This window comes from Grammomys surdaster, unplaced genomic scaffold, assembly GCF_004785775.1.
Source record: "Grammomys surdaster isolate TR1022 unplaced genomic scaffold, NIH_TR_1.0 165, whole genome shotgun sequence".
In the NCBI taxonomy this organism is placed as follows: Eukaryota; Metazoa; Chordata; class Mammalia; order Rodentia; family Muridae; genus Grammomys; species Grammomys surdaster.
Genome location: NW_021604613.1, coordinates 16957850 through 16981838, shown reverse-complemented (window position 1 = coordinate 16981838; position 23989 = coordinate 16957850). Strand labels below are relative to the sequence as shown.

Here is a 23989-nt window from a genome sequence, read left to right as displayed (position 1 = left end):
CTTCACTTGCTTTAGACAACATCAAGATCACTTATTGTGAACACCAGGCCTCTGAGTGACACATTATTAATGTCCACTAGATTCCTGGTGGATAACATCTCTGCCATGTGGACTATAATCGTAATGTTTCCCTGGGTTACTTTTTAAGGAACTTTAAGACTGCAGACTCTTTACTGGGACCTGTGTGTGGCCTCCTGGGTGACTAGGAAAGGATGAAAAGGCTTGGCATCTTTCTCGTCATATTGTGCGGGGTTTCTTAGTTTTTGTTGTTGTTCTTGCTGCTGCTGCTGCTGCTGTTTAGTGGTTATTCAGTTGGGTTTCCTCCTCCTCTTCTTCTTCCTCCTCTTCCTCCTTCTCTTCTTTCTGAACCTTTGGATCTGACTCTGCTCTGCTCTCATAAACAAACATGCTGACCAATAAGAAATGATTTGTCCATAATTCTAACATTCTAACTTGACCTAATCTCTCTCCTCCTCCTCCAGCTCCACATTAAGAAATATCAGACTTTGAAAGGAGTGGAAATAGGTAGCACTGAGTTCCAGAAAGTTCTTTACTTGTTCTCCGGTATATCATTCTTTATATAGTTTCTCTCTCTCCTTCGGTGCTGTGCATCTATAACTCAGCTCCGTGAAACTCAAAGACTGATTTCTGAGCAAAGTGCCCCTTTCCCATTCTTAACCATTGAGTAAGCCCTTTAGTCATCTCCCAAGTACTGGTTTTCCCAGGTCATGAGCTTCTAGACCTGGGTCACAAACCCCGATAAGTTGAGCTACCCCTCAGCTTAGATCATCAGAGTTATCTCCCCTTGTCTTACCCTTGTAATTTATTTCAACAAAGGGCCAACACTTCCTTCACACATTGCATTTATGTCTCTGCTTTCATAACATATACTATTGCAGATCTGTTCAATTTGGGCTAGGTGCTACCCAGGCTTCTTTCTCTGTATACCCTTTTATTTGCTATAATAGAAACGACAAGCACTCTGCCATGCTGTCTGTGAGTCTGCAATCCTCAATTCCCCCAAAGGAATTTCACCAAGCACAGTTAGCAATCAGGGGCTAAGGTGTCTCGTCCTATACAAGCACACACTAACTAAAGAACTTAAGCTTTCCCAATCCTCCTGCTGCCTGAGAATCAGAAACAATCTGATTGCAAGCACAACTATGGGCTTAACCATCAACCTCATAACATGGATTTCCCCACTCTCTGAAACCTGTAAGAAGGGACCCTTGCTTAGCCTTGTGGCTCTTAACTCTCTTCAAATTCCCCACCATAACCATCTGTTTATCTGTGATGTTAATGATTCCTCTAATAAATACCTTACCAAAAAATAATCCATCTTACTTGTCTCTCTTGACCTTTCAATGCCTAGATGTACTTCTCCATCTTCTCCATCTTCATCTCCCTCTCCCCTCCCCCCATTTCTCAATATTTGCCTTGCTGATGTAAGACATGATCTGCATGTCTTACAAGGTATGTCTCCAACAGTACCCCTTCTAACATTTATTTTCACATTCCTCCTACCTGAAGAGCTGCCTCTCCTTGGTGTGAAAGTGGAACTTTTAGGTGCATAGGTGCATGAGAAATAAGATGTCCCTTTAAATGCCTACTGACATCCTTTTAGGTTGTTTTGGTATTATGATCAAATAAGGCGCCATTTTAAACCAAGCAAAATTGCTGACTTTTACTCCAGGTAATCAAAGTATAAACTTTTTAATAATACTGCTAAATTCTGTATATGAGAATTTATATTCTCTGGCTACTGCCATCCACCATTTTTGAACATGTGATTTATGAGGAAGTTTATTCAATGTCTCCTACTGAACATGGTCATGAATGTGTGAAAGTCTTCATGTGATGAGACAACTCTTTCCAATATGAATATGCATGAGTCTTCCAATGAAATCCCTAGCCTTCTGTGTGCAAATAGACAGTGCCTGTTAAGCAATTAACTTATTCCCAGTGTTGTCCTTCAAGGCTACAAGTAAGAAGACTTTCTTCACTGACTGTACTGACTGGCTTGGTCACACTATTATACCATTCCACGTTAACCACTCCACACTCTTCTAGTGTTATTTTTATCTATCTACCCAACTAGACTCAATTCTTCAAACAGGGATATTCACAATAGGTGTTCAATCTGATTCTTCTGCACATTAAATGTTAGGTAATGAATATTTTCTGGTCTGCCTCTAAGTTCCCTGGGCATGCCATAAGACCCTTTCTCAGACATTTCTTCTTTGTCTGGAAAGTTCTGCTGTGGTCATGCTACTTTAATATTCAGAATACACAGCAGTTGGTGCAGCAGTAGTGGTGCAGTGGTAAGCAGAGCTGCCCTCCAAAGTGCACTGCAGTACTAACTGCAACCTCCACCTCAGGCAGCATCAAATATGTAGAGGACTAAGACAAACTAAAATTAGCCTCATCCTGGTACTCCATGACTTGGCAAGACAACCTCTTATGCAGGCACACTGCTGACAGAGCATGGTGAACTGGAACTCAACCAAAGAAGAAAACCTGCAATATCTTTAACACAGAAATTCTGAGTTCTGCTGATTCATTCTGACTTAAAGCTGCAATAACACTTGGGTAAGGAGCACCTAAGCTTATTCTGCAACTTTTTTCTGCAGAGCTAACAGAATTTGACATACAAGAAATTTAATAGTCTTCTGCAATTGCTCAGATGTTGGCTGCAGTCACCTGCATTATTGCGTCTGGTAGCATTAAGTAATTATTTCTTATAAAATGTAATCCTGTTTAAACTATTGACGAGAGCTGAAAATCCAGTCTAGTGTCTCTATAAGTAAAGAGACTGATATGGGAAACCACCTTCACCAAAAGCAAGAGCTCTTGTTCACACTTTGCACAGGAACACCTGTAAAAATTGTCCCAACTTAAAAGAAAGTATTTAAATATCAGAATAAACACAGGCACAGAGACAGTGGGATAAATTTTCATCAGTACAAAGTTTCAAAGAATCTACATCAATGGGAATTATGAAGCAAAGAGCCTTCTCAAACTAGATACACGTGAGTCATTGCTTGTTTTCTTCTTCCTACAGAAGTCATGTGTGTTGCGTTATAAAAAGTAACATGGAAGAAATCTCTAGACTTAAGTCTAATTATGCCTCAGTCAGTAATTTGTTTTGCTTCTTATATAGTAATTATTACAGTTAGCATTTAATTAACTAGCATTACTTCAAATATTTATCCATTTTAAAATTATAATATGGCAAGACTAGGCCAAGCCACAGTCAATCATGGACCAGAGAGGGGCTCGCAGGGCTCCACCCCTCCTTACTGAACTATTGGCTATTGGTAGAGTCTGAGGGAAAGGTGGTGATTGTCTTTGGTAGTACCCACTGATAATCCCATCAGACTCCAGTGGATAGTTTTGAATTCTCCATGGTCACACATCCAATTCTGGTTAAACTCAGTGGGTCTCAAAAAATGGAAAAGAAGATATGAATGTGGAAAGGAGACTTGAAGGGAAAGGGGAGGTGAGGTTACAGTAATCAGAGTATTCCTAATATATGTATGAAAGTCTGAAATCATCGACAACTCAGTAAAAGTTACAAAGAATCATAATATGTAAGTTCTCTATTTAACCTGATAAATGTCTTATTTCAGGAAAGGAAATTAAAGATGCACCTACTATTCAGTCTTCTCCCTCTTCTTCAAGAATTCTTTGCCAAATAATGTGCTAGAAAACATCAGTTGCTTCAGCGCAGACATTGCTTTGATGCATCTTAGAACTGAAGTTTTACTGTCCCTGCTTCCCAGGAAAATTTGCTATATACTTACTTGTTCAGTATGAGGTCAAGAATGAACTTGGAGCCAAAGGCTTCGATCTGGAAGCTTGCCTGGGCCAGATGGACAGCCTAAAAGCAAAAAGTCAGAAGGAGCCTTAAGAGATATTTAACAGGACCAGCATTTTTTTTATAGATATATATTCTCATATAGATTTGCCTATTTTTTCTCACTTGTCTTTTGCTTACATTTTATGCCTCCAGAGGTGCAGTTTTACTGGTTTTTTTTTTTTTATTTTTTTATTTAATCTTTTTTTATAGTCTAGACTTTATCCCCTTCCAGGTCCACCCTCTGACTGTTCCACATTCCATACCTCCTCCCATCCCATCCCATCCCACCTCAACCCTCTACCTCATCTCCATGAGGATGTCCCCACCTCCTACCCCACCAGACCTCCCTACTTCCTGGAGGGTTAGGTGCACCTTCTCTGCTGTATATGTGTTGGGGGCCTCATATCAGCTAGGACCAGCATTTTTATGTAGACTTTTTACACATCATTATGTATCAACTCATCTCTTTAAAGGACGGGGCATGCCATCTTGGTTCTGCTTGGAAGACTCACCATGTGAGAAGCAAAGAACCACTCGAAGAAAACTGATCCTCCAAAACAAAGCCACTGTGGCAAGAATCAGCAGCATGTCCTGCTGAATTTCCAAAGTGACCATGATAAACTGTACAGAACCCAAATTAAAGCTTGACTTAAGACTGTTTTGTGCCCCCAAATACAGGTTCCTGCATGCATAAATGAGAAATCACGTTAGCACTCCACTGTTCTGTGGGAGACGAACTTTCTCCATCATCAACAGAATAGGTCGATAAAAGGTGATGACACAGTCTTCTGACTTCTGAAAGCATTTGAAGTGTAGCCCCTTAGGAAGACTATGTTTACACCACCTTGTAAGAGTCACACATCTGCAAATGATGCATCAATTCAAAATCCAACAATAATCCCATCTAAACTAGAATCATATTCAGCAGGTGTTAAGAGATGAGCATAGATCAAAGAAGTGCCCTAAATAATGTAAACTAGCAAATCAATGAAGAGCTGTCGAAGTATACTATCCAACATAAAGCTTTCCTTTGTCATCCTATCAAGTAAAGAAAAAAAAAAAAGACAAGGATATTGGCAACAACCTAAAGCAGAGACAGCACCAAACAACGGTAAAATGTTCCTTGCCTGGTAACAGGCAGCCAACTTGAACATCCTCTAAGGACTTCACATTCCCAGTCCCCCCACCACACCCGCATTGCCACTCCAGGGCTCCCCACAGCCCTCTCTTCCAGTATTATTTATCAAATGCTCCCCACGTCCTTCAAAGACATCCCAGTCACCCACCATCACATGGTCTCAGAATGAACTCTGGTCCTCAGAGCACAAGAACACTTTATTTCACCTCCTCTGTCTGGTGGAATATTTGTGTCCGTCCACTCCCTCCAAGGAGTGAGCACCACGACACATGTCGCAGGATTTTGCAAGTGATTGTAGACTAATGACCTTTCCCCTAAAACTGTCCAAACTTTCAAATAATTCACCAAACATTTATTGTCAAGGCTATTATCTTGCCACAGCCATAAAAGCACCATCAATAAAACTATGGTTTTTACTTCAGTCAATCCACAACTGCTGGTTACTCAATAAACTCAGTAAACAGAATTTTAAAGGCAATTAACACATACTAAATTTCAAATACTAACCAGTAAGTGGTTCCTGCTACCCTTACACCATCAGCCATCATTTCAAAATTCAAACCAAATAGAACAAGATCACCATGCTTGTCCGAGGTTCCTGCATCTAAACATAAAGACAAGAAACATCTGTCTTGTCAAGTGTGGTCTCTGTCAACTGCAGTAGACCATCCACATAGCCAAAACGAACTGCATAATCTTTACATAAATTCATTTTGTATCTTGGACCATCAATTTTTGCTTGAAGACATTTATACGGATGAATAAATAAGAGGAGATTTTTCAACTATGGTTTGCAAAAGCTTTCTTTTTTATCTAAAATTTATTTCCTGAGAATATAAGCATTTAAGCACTTTTCCTCATAAAAATATTATGTAACAGGGAACTGCTCACTTGTGGCAGCTCAGCTTAGCTAGTCTAATCCATAAAACTCTAAGAACCTGATATCGACCCAGAGAAAGCTTCTCTTCTAGCAAATAAGCAATGCAACAAATATAAACACCAAGGGGATCCTTTCGGGAAGCAAGGTAGCCTAGTACTAAACACAGCACATCCGTTCGTGCAACGGCTCGGACTTGATTACTGCTGAGTTAAGCCCAAGTCAACATGACAAGCTTCAGTGTTGCAGAACCCAAGGCAGTATTTAGCAAATGGCACTGGGTTTGCCCTCTGCCCTTCCAAGACATTCACTGCAGGAGCGCTATGAAGAAGCCTTACAGGTAAAAGAAAAAAAAAAATAGCAGCTGCTGGAAAGCACAGTCCCAGGGAACTTAGCGCATAAGCAGTCATCATTGCTCAGGCTGAGACACAGTCCAGGTAGCCACACCCAGGACAACAGCTCTGGAAAGAGTTCTCTGACAAAGTGCTATTTGAATAAAATTTCGAAAGTTAAATAAGAATCCATCTATGAGGGAAACAAAAGATCAATTTTCAAAAATAGGGTCAAAAGGGGAATTGAGCACAGTTTTCAGTTTTTAAAATATGTGTGCCCTGTAGGCTAGTAACTTGCAGCGTAAACATCAATGGACCTGGAAAGGCGAGCTGCCACCAGAAGGCTTTGTATGATGCGCTCAGGGACTCACGGTGGCAAATGTGAGCATGGAGACAAGATGGCCACCTTTCCTCCAAATGCTCATTCCTAGCATTCACTCAGCAGCGTCTAGTTCACACTGTCATCATTGTCATCATCGTCGGCACCCTCCAAATATATGAACTAATTATTCTCCAAACCACTGAGGTTCAGCCACACCAGCAACAACATGCCTGTTTTCCACAGAGGTTAAAAAAAAAAATCTAGTTCGTTATTTTTATCAACAGAGGTGTTTTAACATTTTAACTTACTTCATTTTTAACAGGCAGGCTGCACATTTTTCTATAAAATAACTGATCTCCTTTGCTCATATTATCAAAAAAAAAAAACAAAAAAAAAAAAACCCTGTGAATTCACATAATAGAGCTGCATTGATTTTAAATGATGTCATTTTCCTGCACCCTGTTCTTCCCACTGTTCTTCACAATGCCACGATACACACAGCAAGGATTCTACACTCAGCCACGGCTGGCAGGAGCTTCTTTCCCCATCCTTCTGTTATCCCTGGCAGGGGCTTCTTTCCCCGTTAACAGACTTTAACTTCTGAACTCAGCTATGGCATTCAATTTATGAGATTTTGTTAACAAAATTATATAGTTTTTAAAAATAAATAAATAATATTTTAAGTTTTTTTTAAAAATGTGATATATGCAGTATAATCAACCCAAGTGAGTCCTTCATACTCTGTGTGCACGGCTATTTATGCATGCCGTTTTTATCTTTGAGGCAGGTTTTTGTTTGTTTGTTTGTTTGTTTGTTTTTCTGAGACAGGGTTTTTCTGGGTAGCCCCAGCTATCCTAGAACTCTGAGATCTGCTGGTCTCTGCCTCCCAAGTGCTGGTCAAAGTCATGTGCCACCATGCCCGGCTTTGAGACAGGTTTTTAAGCAGTCAGGCTAGATTTAAATTCACCAACTAAGGCTGGCCTGAATTCCTGCCACTGCAGGATAAATCATACATTTTCATTTATACACATAAATGCATACATGCACACATATACATATGGTTTTACACACGCACACACACACACACCTTTCACATAATAGGAAATTAGCCGAATAGCCGAAATGAGGAGGGTTTTGTGTAACTCAGCACAGCCCTTCTGATTGCTCTAACAAGTGTTCAGAATCGACAAGGCGCTACACACCGCTGAAAATACAAAGGCCGCCTCCAGCATTGTCCCTCTTTTAAAGGAGGAATGAAGCAGTGGGATTTGTATAAAATGAGATCCTCAGACTACTTCAGAGAAGGGTTGGCGAACCCCACAGGAGGTCAGTTGTTTTCCCCTTCACGACGTCTGTTAAACAGCCTGGTTTTATAAGGACGCTCTCCGTAAAGGCACTGGAGACGGACACAGAGTTTTATATCCAGAAAGCATCATTTCACAAGAAAGAGCACATTGCTGGGCTGGGAATTAGCACCCTGAAGGACTGCAGACAGCTGTTGCCGCAGCACTTTGGTACTTTTCTTTTGACTAAGAATCTGGCCCAGGGAAATTGCAGGCGCTCCATAAACAAAAACAACTAAAAGCAATTATACACACAACCCCCCTTTGCTGAGAGACAATTCACAAGCCTGAAAGTACTCTTTTGTTCGTCTGGCCTTTTTCTCCCTTTCTTTCTTTTTGTCTAATGCTACCATATTAAGCAACTTTAAAAGCCTGTCCCCAACCTAGGCCAGGTGCAGTTTTACAATCACACAATGCTGTGGTATAACCCAGGCAGCTTGTATCAGGCACACAGCATATGCTGAAGAGGCACAGTAAGCTGATCTTGAGATTTATAGTCACAGTTAATAGACATAAAAATGAAAAATATATCACCTATAAAATATATATAACTATATATAAATATATGGAGATAAATATATATATTTATAAAACACTTATAAAATATAAAATGGTCATTTGAGCACATGAATATTTGACATGAAACCATGTTTCACACAGTATTCTCTGCCTTTTGTGGAAGGTGAGCTCTCTATAGTGTACCTATCACTGGAACTAAAACTAGGAAATAGAAAGTCTACACTTTCCCACTTATAAAACCTAATTAATTGAGAAGCTGCAGCAGAAAGCCTGCATTGTCAGTCTCCGGATTTCTTAGGTGTAATGCTCCAATCCATATGTGGCTTCGGGAGCAGAGAACAATCTGGAAGTGGTTTTCTCTTAAGTATACTGTTATTTATGGAGACATTTATTCAAGTAATAAAGGAAACATTAAAGGTGACTTATTAGGGGCTGTAGAGATGGCTCTGCAGTTAGAGACTTGCTGTTCTTACAGTTCTAGACCCTCATCAGTCAGCTCACATCCCTCGGTAACTCCAGCTCCCTTGCGGGATTTGATGTTCTCTTCTGACTTCCTCAGGCATTGCTTACATACACACAAACTACATGAAGACACACATACACAGATATAATTTTAAAATTGAAATAATTGGAACTGACATACTCAGCCCCTTTTCGTGTCTCAATCATCTCAAACCACTGTCATATTTACCCAGAATGCACAGAAAGTGGGCAGGACACATGTTCTTACTGCTTTTCATATAAGGAAGGAAAAAAAAAAACGTTTTTAAAGGGATAGAAGATTAAGGGACATTCTTGTCCAAGGTCACACATCAGAGAAGAGCAAAGTATTCACTTCAGTTCAGTGAAAAGTGCCAAGAACATGTCAGAAGTCCTTAAATCTTCAAGCCTCAGTAGTTCCTAGTCATTAAAATATAAATACCAATAGCTTACCACAAGGCTATGTGTGAGGATTAAATTAGACCATAATGTAACAGAAACTTACCAGAAAAGCTTGGTCACATAGAAAGGGCTTAATAATTTAAAAAAGAGCAACATGGACTGAGAAAGGGCGGGGAGACTATATTAACATTTTAGAAAGGGTACAAATGCCAGCTACCTCAAAATTCCCTCCTACTATATCTAGTTACCTTCTAGTAAATTCCAATGTGCATTTATATTTGGAAAAATTTGAAAATGTTATATTTTTATTACTCACTACCATTACAGATTATGCTTTGACCTTGTTCAAGTGCTGTGTCTTTGAAACAATATGAATCATTTTCCTGAGAAGAGAAACAGCTGCAAACGGATCACGAAGGCAGTTTTGCAAATTAAGGTAATTTGCTGAACAATTCCTGCCAAGGTACACTTAAATAGGTAGTCCGTGGAAGAGAATATCATCATGTGCTCTTCTATTGTGTTCTAATGCACAGTATTATGAGGTAGCCCATTAGCAAGTTGGAATAGGCAATCTACCATGGATGAGCTACTGCAGAAAACGTAAGGTTACAGAAAAATTAAGATTCACATTTAAGAAGATGACCATCTGGGACATGAAATGAAAAACAACTGCGTACAAAATATAATGTGCCAATTAAATAATAACAAAAAATTATCTGTCATCATGGGACATATGAACATGATTAATCATCGTATTTGGTGTGTAGACAAGCATATTAGAATTTAAAGAGGGAGAGTTTGGGAGGCAGAAATAAGTGACAATAGCTCATGGAGGAGTCTTAGCAAGTAGAATTCACATAGCTCAAGCATTTAATAGGATGAAATTATCGAGTGTTTATAATGCTTGCTAATAAATAGATGTATCAGGGACATGCTTTTAAAGCAAAACATAGGGTATACTGGAGTGTTAAAATGCAATTTAGATTGTGGTGAGAATCAAAATTGACAACGTATCAAAAAGCACTTCATGACTTCAACAGATGTGTTAAATATATATAAACCCAAAAATGCTAATGTATTTTGATAAGCAGTCAATCTGTAGCAGAAACCAGGAAGCTGAAGCTATGTCCTTTGCCTCCTTTTGTTTTACAGAAATGAGACCAATACATCAGCCAAGCACACTCTGCTCACAGGCCACAGATCAGCATCTCCCAATAAAAGAAGCAGTCACTGCTTGACTTTGGTCTCTATGCCAACCTCACCCAAGAAGGAGGGAGCACGGAGTCTGAAAGAAACGTGGCCAGTATTCAATTACTGAATGTGAGGACACAGAAAAAGGAATGCATGGCCTTATAGATCCATGAAACTTCTGGCCAATCTTCTGCAAGAACTCCTTTCCAAATTAACGATTTGTAAAGAGACCCCAGTTTTATCCACTTCTCTTTTCTCTCCGTCCTTCAGCCTGAGGTATTCGGAAAGTCTAATAACAGAAAACGGGAACAAAAGAGAAAAAGAAGCCACAGACAGTGATGATCCAAACAAATCTTCGATAAATAAGCGCCATGATTCATGAGCACTGAAACTTTCTTTGCAATTTCTAAAGAGGAGTCAAAGACAAGAAGGCATATTTAATATTATAAGGAAAGAGGGACCGCAAAAAAATTACTCCTGGTGATTATCCAGCAGCCCTCCAAGGCTCTGTGAATACATCAATGACAAAGACTCTTTGGACATGTATATTAAATATCTTCAATACCCTAACCTTTGGTAATTACTCTCTTTTGTGTATTCAACTTACAGTGCCAACAAAACAGACAAAATCACAAGCCTCCAGAGCGATTTTATTCAGAGATGAGTAAAGCATTACCAGGATCGCAACAGCTGTATTCTCAGGCTTTCATGTAGTATGTGAAAGACGAGTAAGGATCCAACTATGACAACAGTTACCATGGAAGCGGTTTCTTTCTGCTGACTTCCTAAATGGTAACATTTAATTTGATGCATTAATCTAGTAGCTGAGGTGTGACCCACCTTCTTCCTTCTCCTCATAAATTCCTACATCACCTAACGGTACAACTCCAAATAGGGCCTCTCGCTCCAACTCTTTTGTCCTGAAGAAAGAATACATTCTGTCTCTCTAGCCAGAATTCTAAATACCCACTAAATAATTTCAATGAAAGAAAAGAATAGAGAGTCTGGAGACATTGTTTACTGGTAGAGCATTTGTTGTGAATGCAGGAGATCCTGGGTTCAATCCCCAGCCCCTGAAGGAAAAGATGAAGAGAGAAGGAAGAGGAGGGAAGGAAGAAAAAGGAGGAGGGGGAGGAGGAGGGAGGAGGAGGAGGGGAGGAGGAGGAAGAAGAGGAGGAGGAGGAGGAGGAGGAGAAGGAGGAGAAAAGGAGGGGCAAAGAGAGTAGGGAGAATGAAATATACAAACTTTGGAAAGAAAATAAATTGTACTTCATGCTTATGGTCTGTGACTCGTTACCATTTTTCCAGAATTGCTTATGTAATAGTAGAGCTATCCTGAAAACCTAGCCTGCTGAAGACAGCACGCCATAACAACCCAGCCTGCTGCTCCATTCCTTGAAATGTTGACTATGACTCAGGAAGCTCTCTCTGAGACAGAAGGCTCTTTAACTCACAGTGGCCACAGAGGATTAGTTAACAGTTAATCTGAGATGCGAAACGAGAGTCAGAGTTCAGGAATTACATATTTCACCTGAGCACTGTTACATCTGGCAGACCACAGATGATACAGTGTAGATCCAAGTAGTCATTTCTAGTTCTCCCTCATGAAGAAAATACTAAAGACAAGTAGCTGTGGGGCAGTGGAGAGAGACTAGCAGATGTGTCTACACAGCAAGTTAGAGAAGATACTTTTTTTCTGGAAGCCCTTGCTGGTGACTCTCATACCACTCTTCCCAGTGACTCTGGCCAGATCTCCACGCCACAATTCTTGTTTCTATTTGCATGGATTTCTCAGACTTTGCCTAGGAGACTGCTCCAAGTTTATCCTAAATATGCAACCATTTGCCTACAGTGTTCCTAAGACGCCTTGACTGCTTTCCACAAGATTCATGTCACAAGCTGCCTAACACTGAGGTACAGCCTCTCTTTCTCTACAGAAACTCACACAGATTTTGAAGCTCTTTGGACTTTCCCGGCTTTGGCTATAGCTGCTTTTGTCCTTTGCTCTGAATTCTGGCCTTGTCTACAATTACCAATGTGTTTCTTTCTGCCCCTTTGGATGGCAAGAATAACCTTCAAACTAGAAGACCTTCCAAAGATGGATTTCCCCCATTTTACAAAGCTGCAGGTGTCATGGCACTCCTCTGTTGTGGATGACCCTGGTGCTGCTTGTATTTTTATGTTAATTCCGCTTTCCCAGGAAGGGTTGTCTGGAACAGGAATGAGTGACTTCTTGTGAACCATCCCCTAATAAATAAAGGAACCAATCACTGAGTAATTAGACAAGACTTCCGGGTTGGATAGAGGAAGAGAGTAGGCAGGATAGGGATAGGAGCTTTTGGACGAGGACAGCTAAGGGACAAGATGTAGCTACTAGTGTCTCCTGGTTTAGATGGCTGGGTGGAGAGATTTCGGAGCTCTGAGTCAGAGAGTCTCCATGGGATGAGACCAGCCCGGCCATTGCCCGCCAGTGCATGGCTGGCCAGCCCGCAGAGGCAGAGAGTAGCAGAGTATAGTGCAGGATGGTGACACTTTTTTTTTTTTAATATTTCCTGCAACACTTCTCAAATCACACTGAGGCCTATTTCTTGTCAAAGAGGCTCAAGCCTGTCTTATTTTAAACTTTTACTTGAGCACATACCTAGCAATTGAGAATCCTAGGCAGAAGAAATAGCTACCTGTGGAAACCCTAACACAGGAATGTTATATATGTCAAAGAAGAGCAGAAAGCCCAATTCCAGTGGAAGGAGCAAAGGGGAGCAGCTGAAGCAGGGGAGCAGCTGAAGCAGTGAAGGCTGAGGAGTAATGAGGGTCGGGCTGTAGGAGAATGAAATAAAATCACCAAGTCAGGATTCAGGTCTTCAATTTTAACAATTCACTCAAGGGTATGGTGCTAAGAATGGACTAAAGAAGTCAGGTGACAAGAAAGGAAGCAAAAGGACCAAAGGGAGGTTGCTGCAGCAATAATCCAGGAAGGATTGCCAGTGGGTTGGACCTGGGTGGGTGGTAGAGTTGATCAGAAGTCATTGAATTCTGGTAACAGTCAATGGACACTGCTCACAGGATTGATATGAGTTATAAGTAACACAAAGGACACTAAAAGCCACACAGCATTAGTCCTGAAGAATAAAAGAGAACAGGAAACACCCTGAGTTAGGGAAGAAGATGGGAACTCAGGGCCTTGATCCATCCATTCCACGTCTGTTATGTGTACTAGATATTCTACTGGAGAAGCAGACTAGACAGCTAGACACAAGGCCCCTTGCCTCGTTATTAACAAAAGGTAAACCTTTAGTGAATGTTCACGGATACATTCAAGTCTCATTATATGGACTAAGCAGGATACACTTACATATCTAGAAATACAGAGACACAGACATGCCAATAATTAAAGATAAAAAGGCCCATGATTTGAAAGAGAGCAAGGTGGGGGAGGCACACAGGAGAGGTTGGTGAGAAGAAAGGCAGAAAATGGTGTCATTATATTTTAGTCTCAAAAACATAAAAATTTATTATAAAAATTACTTGGAGGAATGGCTGCAGCTATGGCAGGAATTAAGAACACTCAATGTTCTTGCAGAGGACTCAGGTTCCCAGCATCCCTAGGACAGCGCATAGCAACCCTTAAATCCAGGTCCAGGGCATCCATTGACCTCTGAAGGCACCAGATACATATGTGATGTTCAGATGGCATACATGAAGGCAAAACACTCAAACACATAAAATAAAAATAAACTTTTTTAAGATCTGAGGAAAGAAATAAATTCAGCAGAAACTATATTCTGTGATAGAACTAAGATTTAAGTAAAAAGCTAAGGTAAATGAAGAAAAAAAACCCTACAAAAATCAACAGAAAGCAACTCTACTCAGGGGCTTAAAAATCAACATTTTCAAGCATTCTAGTGAAGTGTCATCTTGTAACCCAAGAGCTGGTATATACTGTAAATGTGCTCTTCAGTTCCAAAGCATCCTCCTCAGCAATCAGAAAACGTTAGTTCTGTTACAAACCACAGAGGTCATGGCTGTATGATGTTAAGTATTCTCAAGGAACAGTAAAATATTTACCTTTGCATTTTTGAAAGTACATCTTCATATTTCAATCAGACATGCACTATCACGGACTTTTGGGGTTTTGAAAGTCATTCTTATGGATTTTATTTCACCATCTATAGCTTCCATCTCAAAGACCTGTCCTTAAGCTGGAGAAATTAAGATAGATTTTACATCCTACTAAATAATGTCATTTCCTAAAGATCTTTTACTAATTTAGTTTAGTCTTCAAGGTTTGTACTGTGGGGCTGTCGAGATTTCTCAGTGGCAAAGTCTGAGTTCAACCTCCAAATCCACAGCAGAAGGAGCAGATCACAAGTTGTACTCTGACCTCCTCTTGTCTATGTGTCTGCTTTCTCCCTCCCCACTTCTCGCTCTGTCTCTCTCTCCTTCCCTCCCTCCTTCCCTCCTTCTCCCTCTCCTACTCTCATTCTCTTGCACTCTCTCTCTCTTTCTCTCTCTTTCTCTGCATTCACGCATACACTAGCTCACTGGCACTAATAACCCAAAGTTTGTATTGAGAAATCAACGAGCAAAAAAGCCTCCAGACAACTGTACAAAGCTCTTCTTCCTGCATCCATTGCCGGGGCTGATACTTAAGCCAGCATATGAAAGCAAGGGGATTTTTTGTGAATATTTCTTTCTAAAGCACCATGATTCACGATAGTTAATAGTGCCAATAAATAAGAAAAGAATTAGGTAATTTTTCAATTTTTTATTATTTTATTTCTAGTTATTTCAAGTGGTTTTTATTATCTGAGATAAGCAAATAACTACTTGGGGTGATATTTAGTTAGTAATGATTAGAGAGGGCAAAATGCTATCAATATTTGATAAATAGCAAAAAAAAAAACCTAGAGGACATGAATTTCCTAAAAGTAGGCTTATAATAAATGTAATACTTTTTTCTTACACACACAAAAAAAGGAAAGTACCATTTAAATGAAGACTTTATAGCTTATTCTTTCTCCCTTCTTTTTAAATGAACATTAAATTAGTCAGTTATCTACAAAGTCCAAAACTTACAAATTCTATAGAAAAGTTCTGGTACTCATGTGACTATGTTTCATTGACAGTTCCCTATGTCCTAGCTTATAGGTTTATAGGACTCTGGCTAGGTTTCTCATCCTAAACCTCCTGACATCTCAAGTTGAAAGTCTCTTTGGTGGGTAATGGCAGTGGGTATCTACAAACTCAGCCTCTATCTACAAATGGCCAGAACCTGATCTTCAGCATGGGACAATTAAAAAACAACTCTTGGCATTGTCAAATGGACTATGTGAGCCCAAACTACTCGTAGTTAAGAATCCCTATTTCGTATATGCAGAAGCTATGTGAATTTAGATCCTTCTAGATACACTGCCTTTACATAGATTCCTTTAACCTTATCTTCAAAGTCTGTTTGCAACCATCAACAAAGCCCTTCAAGTAAAACAGGAAGTGACTGAGAAACAAAGAGACAATGTTTAGGTTCTTTCCACAGGTAGAGTAAGCCACCTGAGAAGCAGGATTTTTAAATTTTTATACCCACAGAGCTTCCTTTAAATTAAAGTACAGGTTTAAATCTGTCAAACAAGCTCACACACATCCCTCAAAAAATAATAAAGAAAGCAATAATGCAACTATGTGCATAGTCCAAAATTTCAATCTTTTTTAAAGGATGCTTAAAATTACTTTCTTTCCTCCCGAAGTGACAGCTCCTTATTATCTTTTGAAATGTCATTTGGTGACTCAAAAGAAAACAACTGTAATTTAAACAGCTAGAAATGAGAGGGAACAGAGTCATAATGGAGCCTGCGTTCAGAGGTTACTAAGCTGTCTTTCCACAACTGAGGCAATATCCTTACAGTGGATAAAACTTCATGGTCCCTAAATGTCATCTGTTTGATGATGGCCCCCATATTTCCATCCCACTCCGACCTGTCCCTGACACCACAGCTAAATCACTCACAGAGAAGACCAGCCATTCTCTGCAGCACAGTGGGGACTCACCAGGTATTTTTAGACGTCTGGGTTAGTTTCTTATGCCTACTCTATTGAATGTCTATAAAATTTCAGCTACAAACAACACAAAGTGTTATCTAACACTTCTGGACGTCAAAAGTCCAAATCAAAGTCTACAGATGAAAGTGAAGGTGTTAGTGACCATGGTTCCATCTGTAAGGCCTCAGGAAGAACCTATTTTCTTGGTTTCTGTAATCCCAGGAACCACCACACTCCTGGGCTCAAGGGTCTCTCCAAGCAAGCATCTGCATCCACAGCCACATCCTCTTCTATTCATCTGCCCCATATGGGCCTCAGTGCTTGCATGAGGCCACCCAGATGGTCCATATGCATTCCAGTCCATTCCACAACCCTCTGTATAATTACACCGACCAAATCTCCTTTGTCATGGAAGGTGCCATATTCACAGATTCTAGAAATACAGATGTGGACTACTTTGGGGAAAAGAGGATTCTCCTACATACCACAGCTCCTCTCCAGTTCCAACTCAATCACCAGAAAGCTGGTCACTCCAATTCTAAATATATATACCTATTTATCTTTCAGACTACGTTGGTTTTGGCCCTGAACAGCTGTGAGCAAGCCCCTAACAGTATCCCTACAGCCACTCTTGCCCTACAGCAGTCCATCCTGAATAGGACTGCCAGATAACCTTTTTAAAATAGGAACCAGGTAATACTACCTTCTTTCCCTTTTAAAACACTTTGGTGTGTTCCTAACATACCAAAGAAATCCTAACAAGTCCTTTGTCCTCTGGCCCTTTCTTACCTTGAGTAAAAAACTCAGCAGGAAATATAAAACACTTTTCCCCCACAAAATGTCTCTCTGTCCTTCACTATCAACCTTCCAAGGCCTTGGAGGCTGAGCATGCGCTCCTGGCAACCCATCATAGACTGGTAATTTGTTCCAGCTGCTCTCCCTGGGTCTCCAAGTCAGTCTCTCTCTCTCTCTCTCTCTCTCTCTTTCTCTCTCTCTCTCTCTCTCTCTCTCTCTCTCCCACCCCCTTAGAGGTCAAAGACAACTTGACGCAATTCTACAACTAAATCCCTTCAAGATCATTTTAAGTGTATAATGCTTGCTAAAATCACAAAAAAAAAAAAAGGAAAGAATATATGTCAGAAGTAAATGTCGGGAGTTGGGAGAAGAAAAAAGCACTCTAGTGAAACACTTTCACCTTTCCTCGAGTTGGAGAAAAGATAAAATCTTAGGCTGATGGGTATCTAAAAATAGGTCAGAGATAAATTATTAAATGTTATAAGAACTAAAAACAGAAATTCGCCATCCTTTGAAGAGTGCTAGGGAAAAGACTTGCTGTTCATTTTGTGCCACCATGAACTCTGAATTCTTAGACCATGTTGGGAAATATGTAAAAGTAACTGTGAATTTCGCACAACATATTTATGCCAACTTCACACACGAGAAAGTGCATCTTCATGTATGTCTGCTGTTATCTTTACCTATCAGAACGATCCTTTGCCCTGGAGTTCAAACATTACTCTTTGGAATTCTACAACCAGAAATCAAGACACAGAAATGCCTTGCTAAGGACATCACGATAAGTCAGGAGTGCAACATGATCCAATTAGAAGTGATGCTATTTAAAACCACTGCTTAGCCTCTCCTCTGCTTTATTTTTCAAAAACTCTTTTCTCTTTGAATCACTTTACCCCACTCATTCCTGAAGCCAGCTATGCCCCTCACCCTCCTCAGTCCTACATGTTGGTGTGGGGTCCATGCACAGGTACATGTAAGTTGTCAATGTGGGCAGAGGTCAAAAGCATCAAATATCTTCCTTGATGTTCTCTGCCCAGTGTTTTGAAGCAAGATGTCTCACAGAACCTGCAGGTCACTGGTTCACCTAGGCTAGCTAGCTAATTGGCACTTTGGATCTACACATCTCCATGTGCCATGTCCTCGGGTTACAGACATGAGCCACCATAACCAGCTTTTCTTTATGTGGGTGAATATAGATCTGAGGTCAAGTCTTCATGCTTGCACAGCACGTACTATGCTGAAATGAGCCTTTTCCCCACTGTGCCTTTTTCCATTCTCAGATAAATATCCATAATCTATTAATTCTTTTTTAAAAAAGATTTTTTTTATTTTATGCATACGAGTACACCACCATTGCTCTCTTCAGACACACAAGAAGAGGGTACCACACCCCATTACAGATGGTTGTGAGCCATCATGTGGTTGCTGGGAATTGAACTCAGGACCTCTGGAAGAACAGTCAGTGCTCTTAACCACTGAGCCATCTCTCCAGCCCATAATCTATTATTCTTAGTCTTTGTCTAACAACCCAGTTTCAGACAACAGCTACTCCACAAATAGAGCCAACCCTGGAAATAATGACAGGCTCTTAACTTTATAGCACATACCCCTTTTGGAGGACATTTTACAGAACTTTTGAGCCAGAGTGTTGTATAGAATGAACTCTCCCATGTCAAAATGAAATGACACATAACAATTCAAGTCACTGGATCCCATACATCTTTTCAGTGACCTTCCAGGTGTATGTACAACACACTAAAGGATCCCAAAATCCTCAACCCTCTTAGGCTTAAATGACAAAATTTAAATCCAAATAACTTACCCAAAATTAGCAACCTACTAATCATTCTCCCCATAGTCTGATATCCTTTTTAAAGAAATATGTGAGACAAAACATACAAAAATTAGTACAACAAATTATCTTTTATTATTATTACTATTATTATTATTGAAATAACAAAGGCCCTATTTCAAAACTCATGACAAACATGGCACCAAACAGTAAAGACTAAGTTCAGAAAGAAATTGAAGGTGCCAATTTATACCACGTCTGTTCAACATTGTAATGGAAGTCCCAGCCAAAGTTATTAAGCAAGAAAAAAAGAAATGAAGGTATCCAGAAGCAGACATGAAAATCATCTGCCCATTCATGCCGTGAATTCATATTCAGAAAACCCTACAGTCTACAAAAAGAAATCTAAGAATAGTAAATGAATTCAGAAAATTTGCACAAAATCACACTCAGGATTCAATGTGAAGGGCTGAGTTTTGTAACTCAGTGGTAGAGTGCTTGCCTAGGATGTTTGAGACCTTGGACTCAATCCTACCACCACAAAATAATGTCTGATTTCCACATATTAGCAATAAGCAATCTAGAAATTAAATTAATCAAACAATCCCATTCACAATAAAATAATGAAGAATAAACTTTTTAAAGATGCAAAAGATGTAGCTTTAAAAACACAAAACTAGATGAAAGAAATCTAAACCCACAAATATATGGAAATCCATCAGAGTTCATGGATTTAAAAACTCAACAGAAAAAATTTACCTACTCTAAGCAATCAATAGAGTGATCCAGGCCCAGAAATAGAAAAACACATCCTCAAGTTTGTTATGGAATCTCAAAGAACTCCAAACAGCCAAACCTATCCTGTAAAAGAACCGAAGCTGCAGGTATAACTTCACGATAGAGCATGTGCTTATCATGCATGAGGCCCTTGAGTTCATCTGACACCTACTGACTTCAAAATTTACTACAAAGTTGTGATAATCAAAGTATGGTTCTGGAATAGAGGATAGCAGAAAAACCAACAGAGTAGATTATAAAGCCTCATGAAAATTGAGTCAGATGATCTTCAGCAAGGATACCAAAACAGTTTAAAGGAGAAAAGATGGTCTTTTCAATACATGGCACTGGGAAAACTGGATATCCACATGGGGAGAAAAAAGAAAGAGAGAGAGAAAGAGAAAGAAAAAGAGACAGAGAGAGAGAGAATTGGAACCTGACCTCGCATGATCTAGAAAAGTTCAATCAATGTCCATCGAGGACCTACACCCTACATCTAAGCCCATCTAAGCCCTAACTACCTAAACTTACAGAAGAAAACACGGGAGCAGGAAAAAAGACATGAGGGGAAAGCCTCGTAACACAGGACTTGGTGTGACTTCGTGAATATGACACTAAAAGCATGGACATCAAAAGAAAAACTAAATGAGACATCATAAAAAAAAATGATAAACTTTTGTACATTAAACATCACTGTCAGCCTGGTAGCACAGGCCCATAATCCTAACTACACACAGGAGGCTAAGGCAGAGAGGTTGAAGTTTGAGGCCAACGTGGGCTACAGAGTGTGTTCAAGGGGAACTGGGCAACTTACTGTCTTGTCTCTAAATGAAAAGGAGGAAGAGAGATGGTAGAACCCTTGCCTATTATGCTGTAGAATCTATTCCCCAATGAGAGGGGACAGGAGTGGCAACAGAATGAAAAAGTCCACATAGGGTAGAAGAAAACATTGCAAGTCAAGAGACTGGAGATTTCTACTCAGAATGTGTGAATAATCTCTAACAGTTCAACAACAGAAAACAAACAGAAAGAGGGAAAGATTGAATAGGCAACTTCTCGAGAGAAAATACACTTGTCATCAATGAGAATATAAAAAAGTATTCAACCTTAGTAACACTAAGGCAATAAAATCAAAGCCACGAGGACTTATCACTTGACATCTCTGAGGATCCTTCGATATTAAAAAGCTGAAGATAGCAAGTACCGGCAAGGACATACAGTACTGGTGAGAATGTCACAGGGTCTTTGCTATAAAACAATTACACAGTAATTTGTCCTCTCTTCTCTGCTAGGAAATCCAAAGGTTGCATAACTGATACTTCCATAAGAGCCCTATCCCCAAAATCCTGCAAAGACTCCTGTCCTCACTACATAGTTTCCCATTTTGAGCCATAGATACCAAGAAGTAAGAAAGTGTCCCTTTCTATGAAACTAAAAATCATAAGTCCTCATTGAACCACAGAACAGCCCCTCCCTTGGCTGAACTCAGAAGCATCAACTTTTCCTGTGGTGAGAAAATAGTTTGCACAAGTCTCTGACCCATGCAAGCATTTCTGGATAAAGACCCATGCCCTTTAATGTGTCACAACATCAGTGAGTGTACTGAAATGATGTGTTTGTCTTCTATTGCTAACATTTTAAAAATTTCACTTTAATTGCATGGTCTAGGATTTTAAGCTAGGAAAATAAAAACTTTTGATTAAGATGTAAATTAATCAAAGTATATAAGCTATTTTTAGTATACACTTTAATTTTTTAATAAACAAAAGTAAACTATGTTGAATTAATTTCTGTGAGAAAATGAATTCTATAAAGTATAGCTTATTATATTTCAAATCACTTGTAGATCTAGTATTTAAATCTTATTCATTTTTTTCTAAGTTATATGTCACACGTCAAAATAGAAACAAAAGGATAACAGTCTTCAAAACTTCTAGGAAAGGCTATTCTCCAAGACACCGCACAGCAAGCAAGCGTCTCCTAACAGTTAGTCAGGTTAGCTCATAAGCTTTTAACATATTAGGGTGCAGAAACATCCCAGGGGAATCCGTAAACTTTGGAAAACTTAAATGAAAAGACAAACTTACAGTTTCTGGTAGGCAGATTTTCAGACTTTAGTTATGCATAAAAAATTTATTTTCTAAAATTAGAAAGCAGATTGAGAGGTAATTATGAAGAGGATGTGAGAAGGAGCAGGATAGTTTATGAATATACCGCTTGAACAACAGTATTAAATGCTTCAATAGGTCTTTAAAAGATAAATGCCACTTAAATATAAGAATAAATAAAATGAAAACAATAGGGCTGGAGAAAGGGCTCAGCAGTTAAGAGCACTGACTGCTCTTCCAGAGGTCCCAAGTTCAATTCCCAGCAACCACATGGTGGCTCACAACCATCTGTAATGGGATCTGATGCCCTCTTCTGATGTGTCTGAAGATACTTACAGTGTACTCATATAAATAAAATAAATAAATCATTTAAAAAAAGAAAACAATATATGTATTAGGATTAATTATAAGGGAAAGGAATAATGATTAACCATTTCTGAAAACAATTTTACACACCATTAGGAAACAAAAATCAATACAATGTCATCATTTGAGTGTCCCACTGGTTCTGAAGGGGACAAGCGATGGTGTTCACACAGCCCAGCAGAGATGAATGTGGCTAGCTGTTGTATGAACATTCTGCAGAGATGAAAGGCCACTGTGTCACACAGGACAGCCTACAGCAATTAGCAAAGTAATTAGTGAGAACTCACCACAAAGCCATCATTTATAAGCAGGAGAATCAAGGTGCCAGCTCTTCTGGCAAACCTGCGCACAGATTTTACATGCTGGCCATGGCCTGTTCAACTGTATCCCAGTGTGAAAATGAAAGCAACCCCTGTTGGGTTCTTTCTAAGTGGAAGACGTAGACATATTCTATCTGCCATGGTCTCCTCCTGTCTATATTTCATTTCCAAGCCAGAGAACTTCCAATGCTAAATCTATGTTTTTCTTGGGTTTGGCCTCACTGGGAGAATTGGAGAGAGGGAAGAAAAGTGAATGATTTTGCTAACTGGGACAGTTCTTGGGAAAATGATCTTAAGATCTCTGTTATTCAGAACACAAGTATGGGAAGGCTTTACCAATGCCCTCAAGGTGGAGGGAAAAGGTGCACCCCGTGGCTGGGGACAGAGCAGTAGCATGCTCACTGGCCTGGCACACGGACCTTGGGTTTCATTCCTGTATTGGCAAGAAAGTAAGAAAAGGTTCGCCTTACAACTCACTAAATGCCTGCTTTCCAAATGTTGTGGGTATCAACAAAGGTTTAGGGCAATCAAGTCTAGCCGTCAGCATGGCTCCACAAGGGTCATCAAGCATCATGCACACCCTTCTGTATTCACTCCATCTCAGTATCCTACCACAAACTTCCTGAGACCTGCCGTAGGTCTGTGCCCCCAAACCTGGCTCAACCCTTCTGCCTTCTTCCATCTAACATGGATGGAACTCATCTGCAGCTCAAACCAAGAAGACTCTTAAAACCCTCAGCCACTCGTCACTCAGCAGCAACAAGGCAGGAGGAGACAAACTTTTCTGATATCCTCAACAGCCCTCTTCATGGGGCTCTGACAAACACACAAGTAATGTGACCTAAGGAAGGAAGGGCCCTTTAGCTCATGCTTTTTGAGGTTTCCGCCCATAGTAAGCTGGCTCAGCAGGAGCCATGTGGCAAACCTCACTCCATGGTGGCCAGGAAACAGCAGAATGAAAGAACGCCCCGGAAGATCTACTTCCCCCAGTCAGGCCCCACTTCCATCATCCTAAAATAGTAATACCAGCTGGGGATTAAGCCATTAACCCACTGGGGGCAGGAGGGGAGGACATTTCATAGTCAAACCATGACAATGGCCAAATATTTTATAATCACATATGTTCCACAAATAAACAGATATACCAGTTCATTAAATGGCCATTTACTTGCTTTGAGTTAAAAAACCATCTTCATTTTGAGTTCCTGGTTAAGCTACATTCCATATGCTGACAAATGCTCTAAATTGGGAGCTCTGTCTTTTTCCCCCTTAGCTACTAAAAATAAAATAAAATAAAATAAAATAAAATAAAATAAAATAAAATAAAATAAAATA

The 23989-nt window shown here is 39.8% G+C and overlaps 1 protein-coding gene across 2 annotated transcripts in view; it reads right to left on the bottom strand.

The window, feature by feature from the left end:
• The window catches only part of Adam23 (ADAM metallopeptidase domain 23), a 141156-nt gene that overhangs the window by 105088 nt on the left and 12079 nt on the right, over positions 1-23989 (bottom strand). For both annotated transcript variants that reach the window (XM_028765604.1, XM_028765603.1), the window contains exon 3: positions 3804-3880. In XM_028765604.1, the coding sequence (XP_028621437.1) occupies positions 3804-3880 (77 nt within the window). The remainder of the gene's footprint in view (positions 1-3803; positions 3881-23989) is intronic.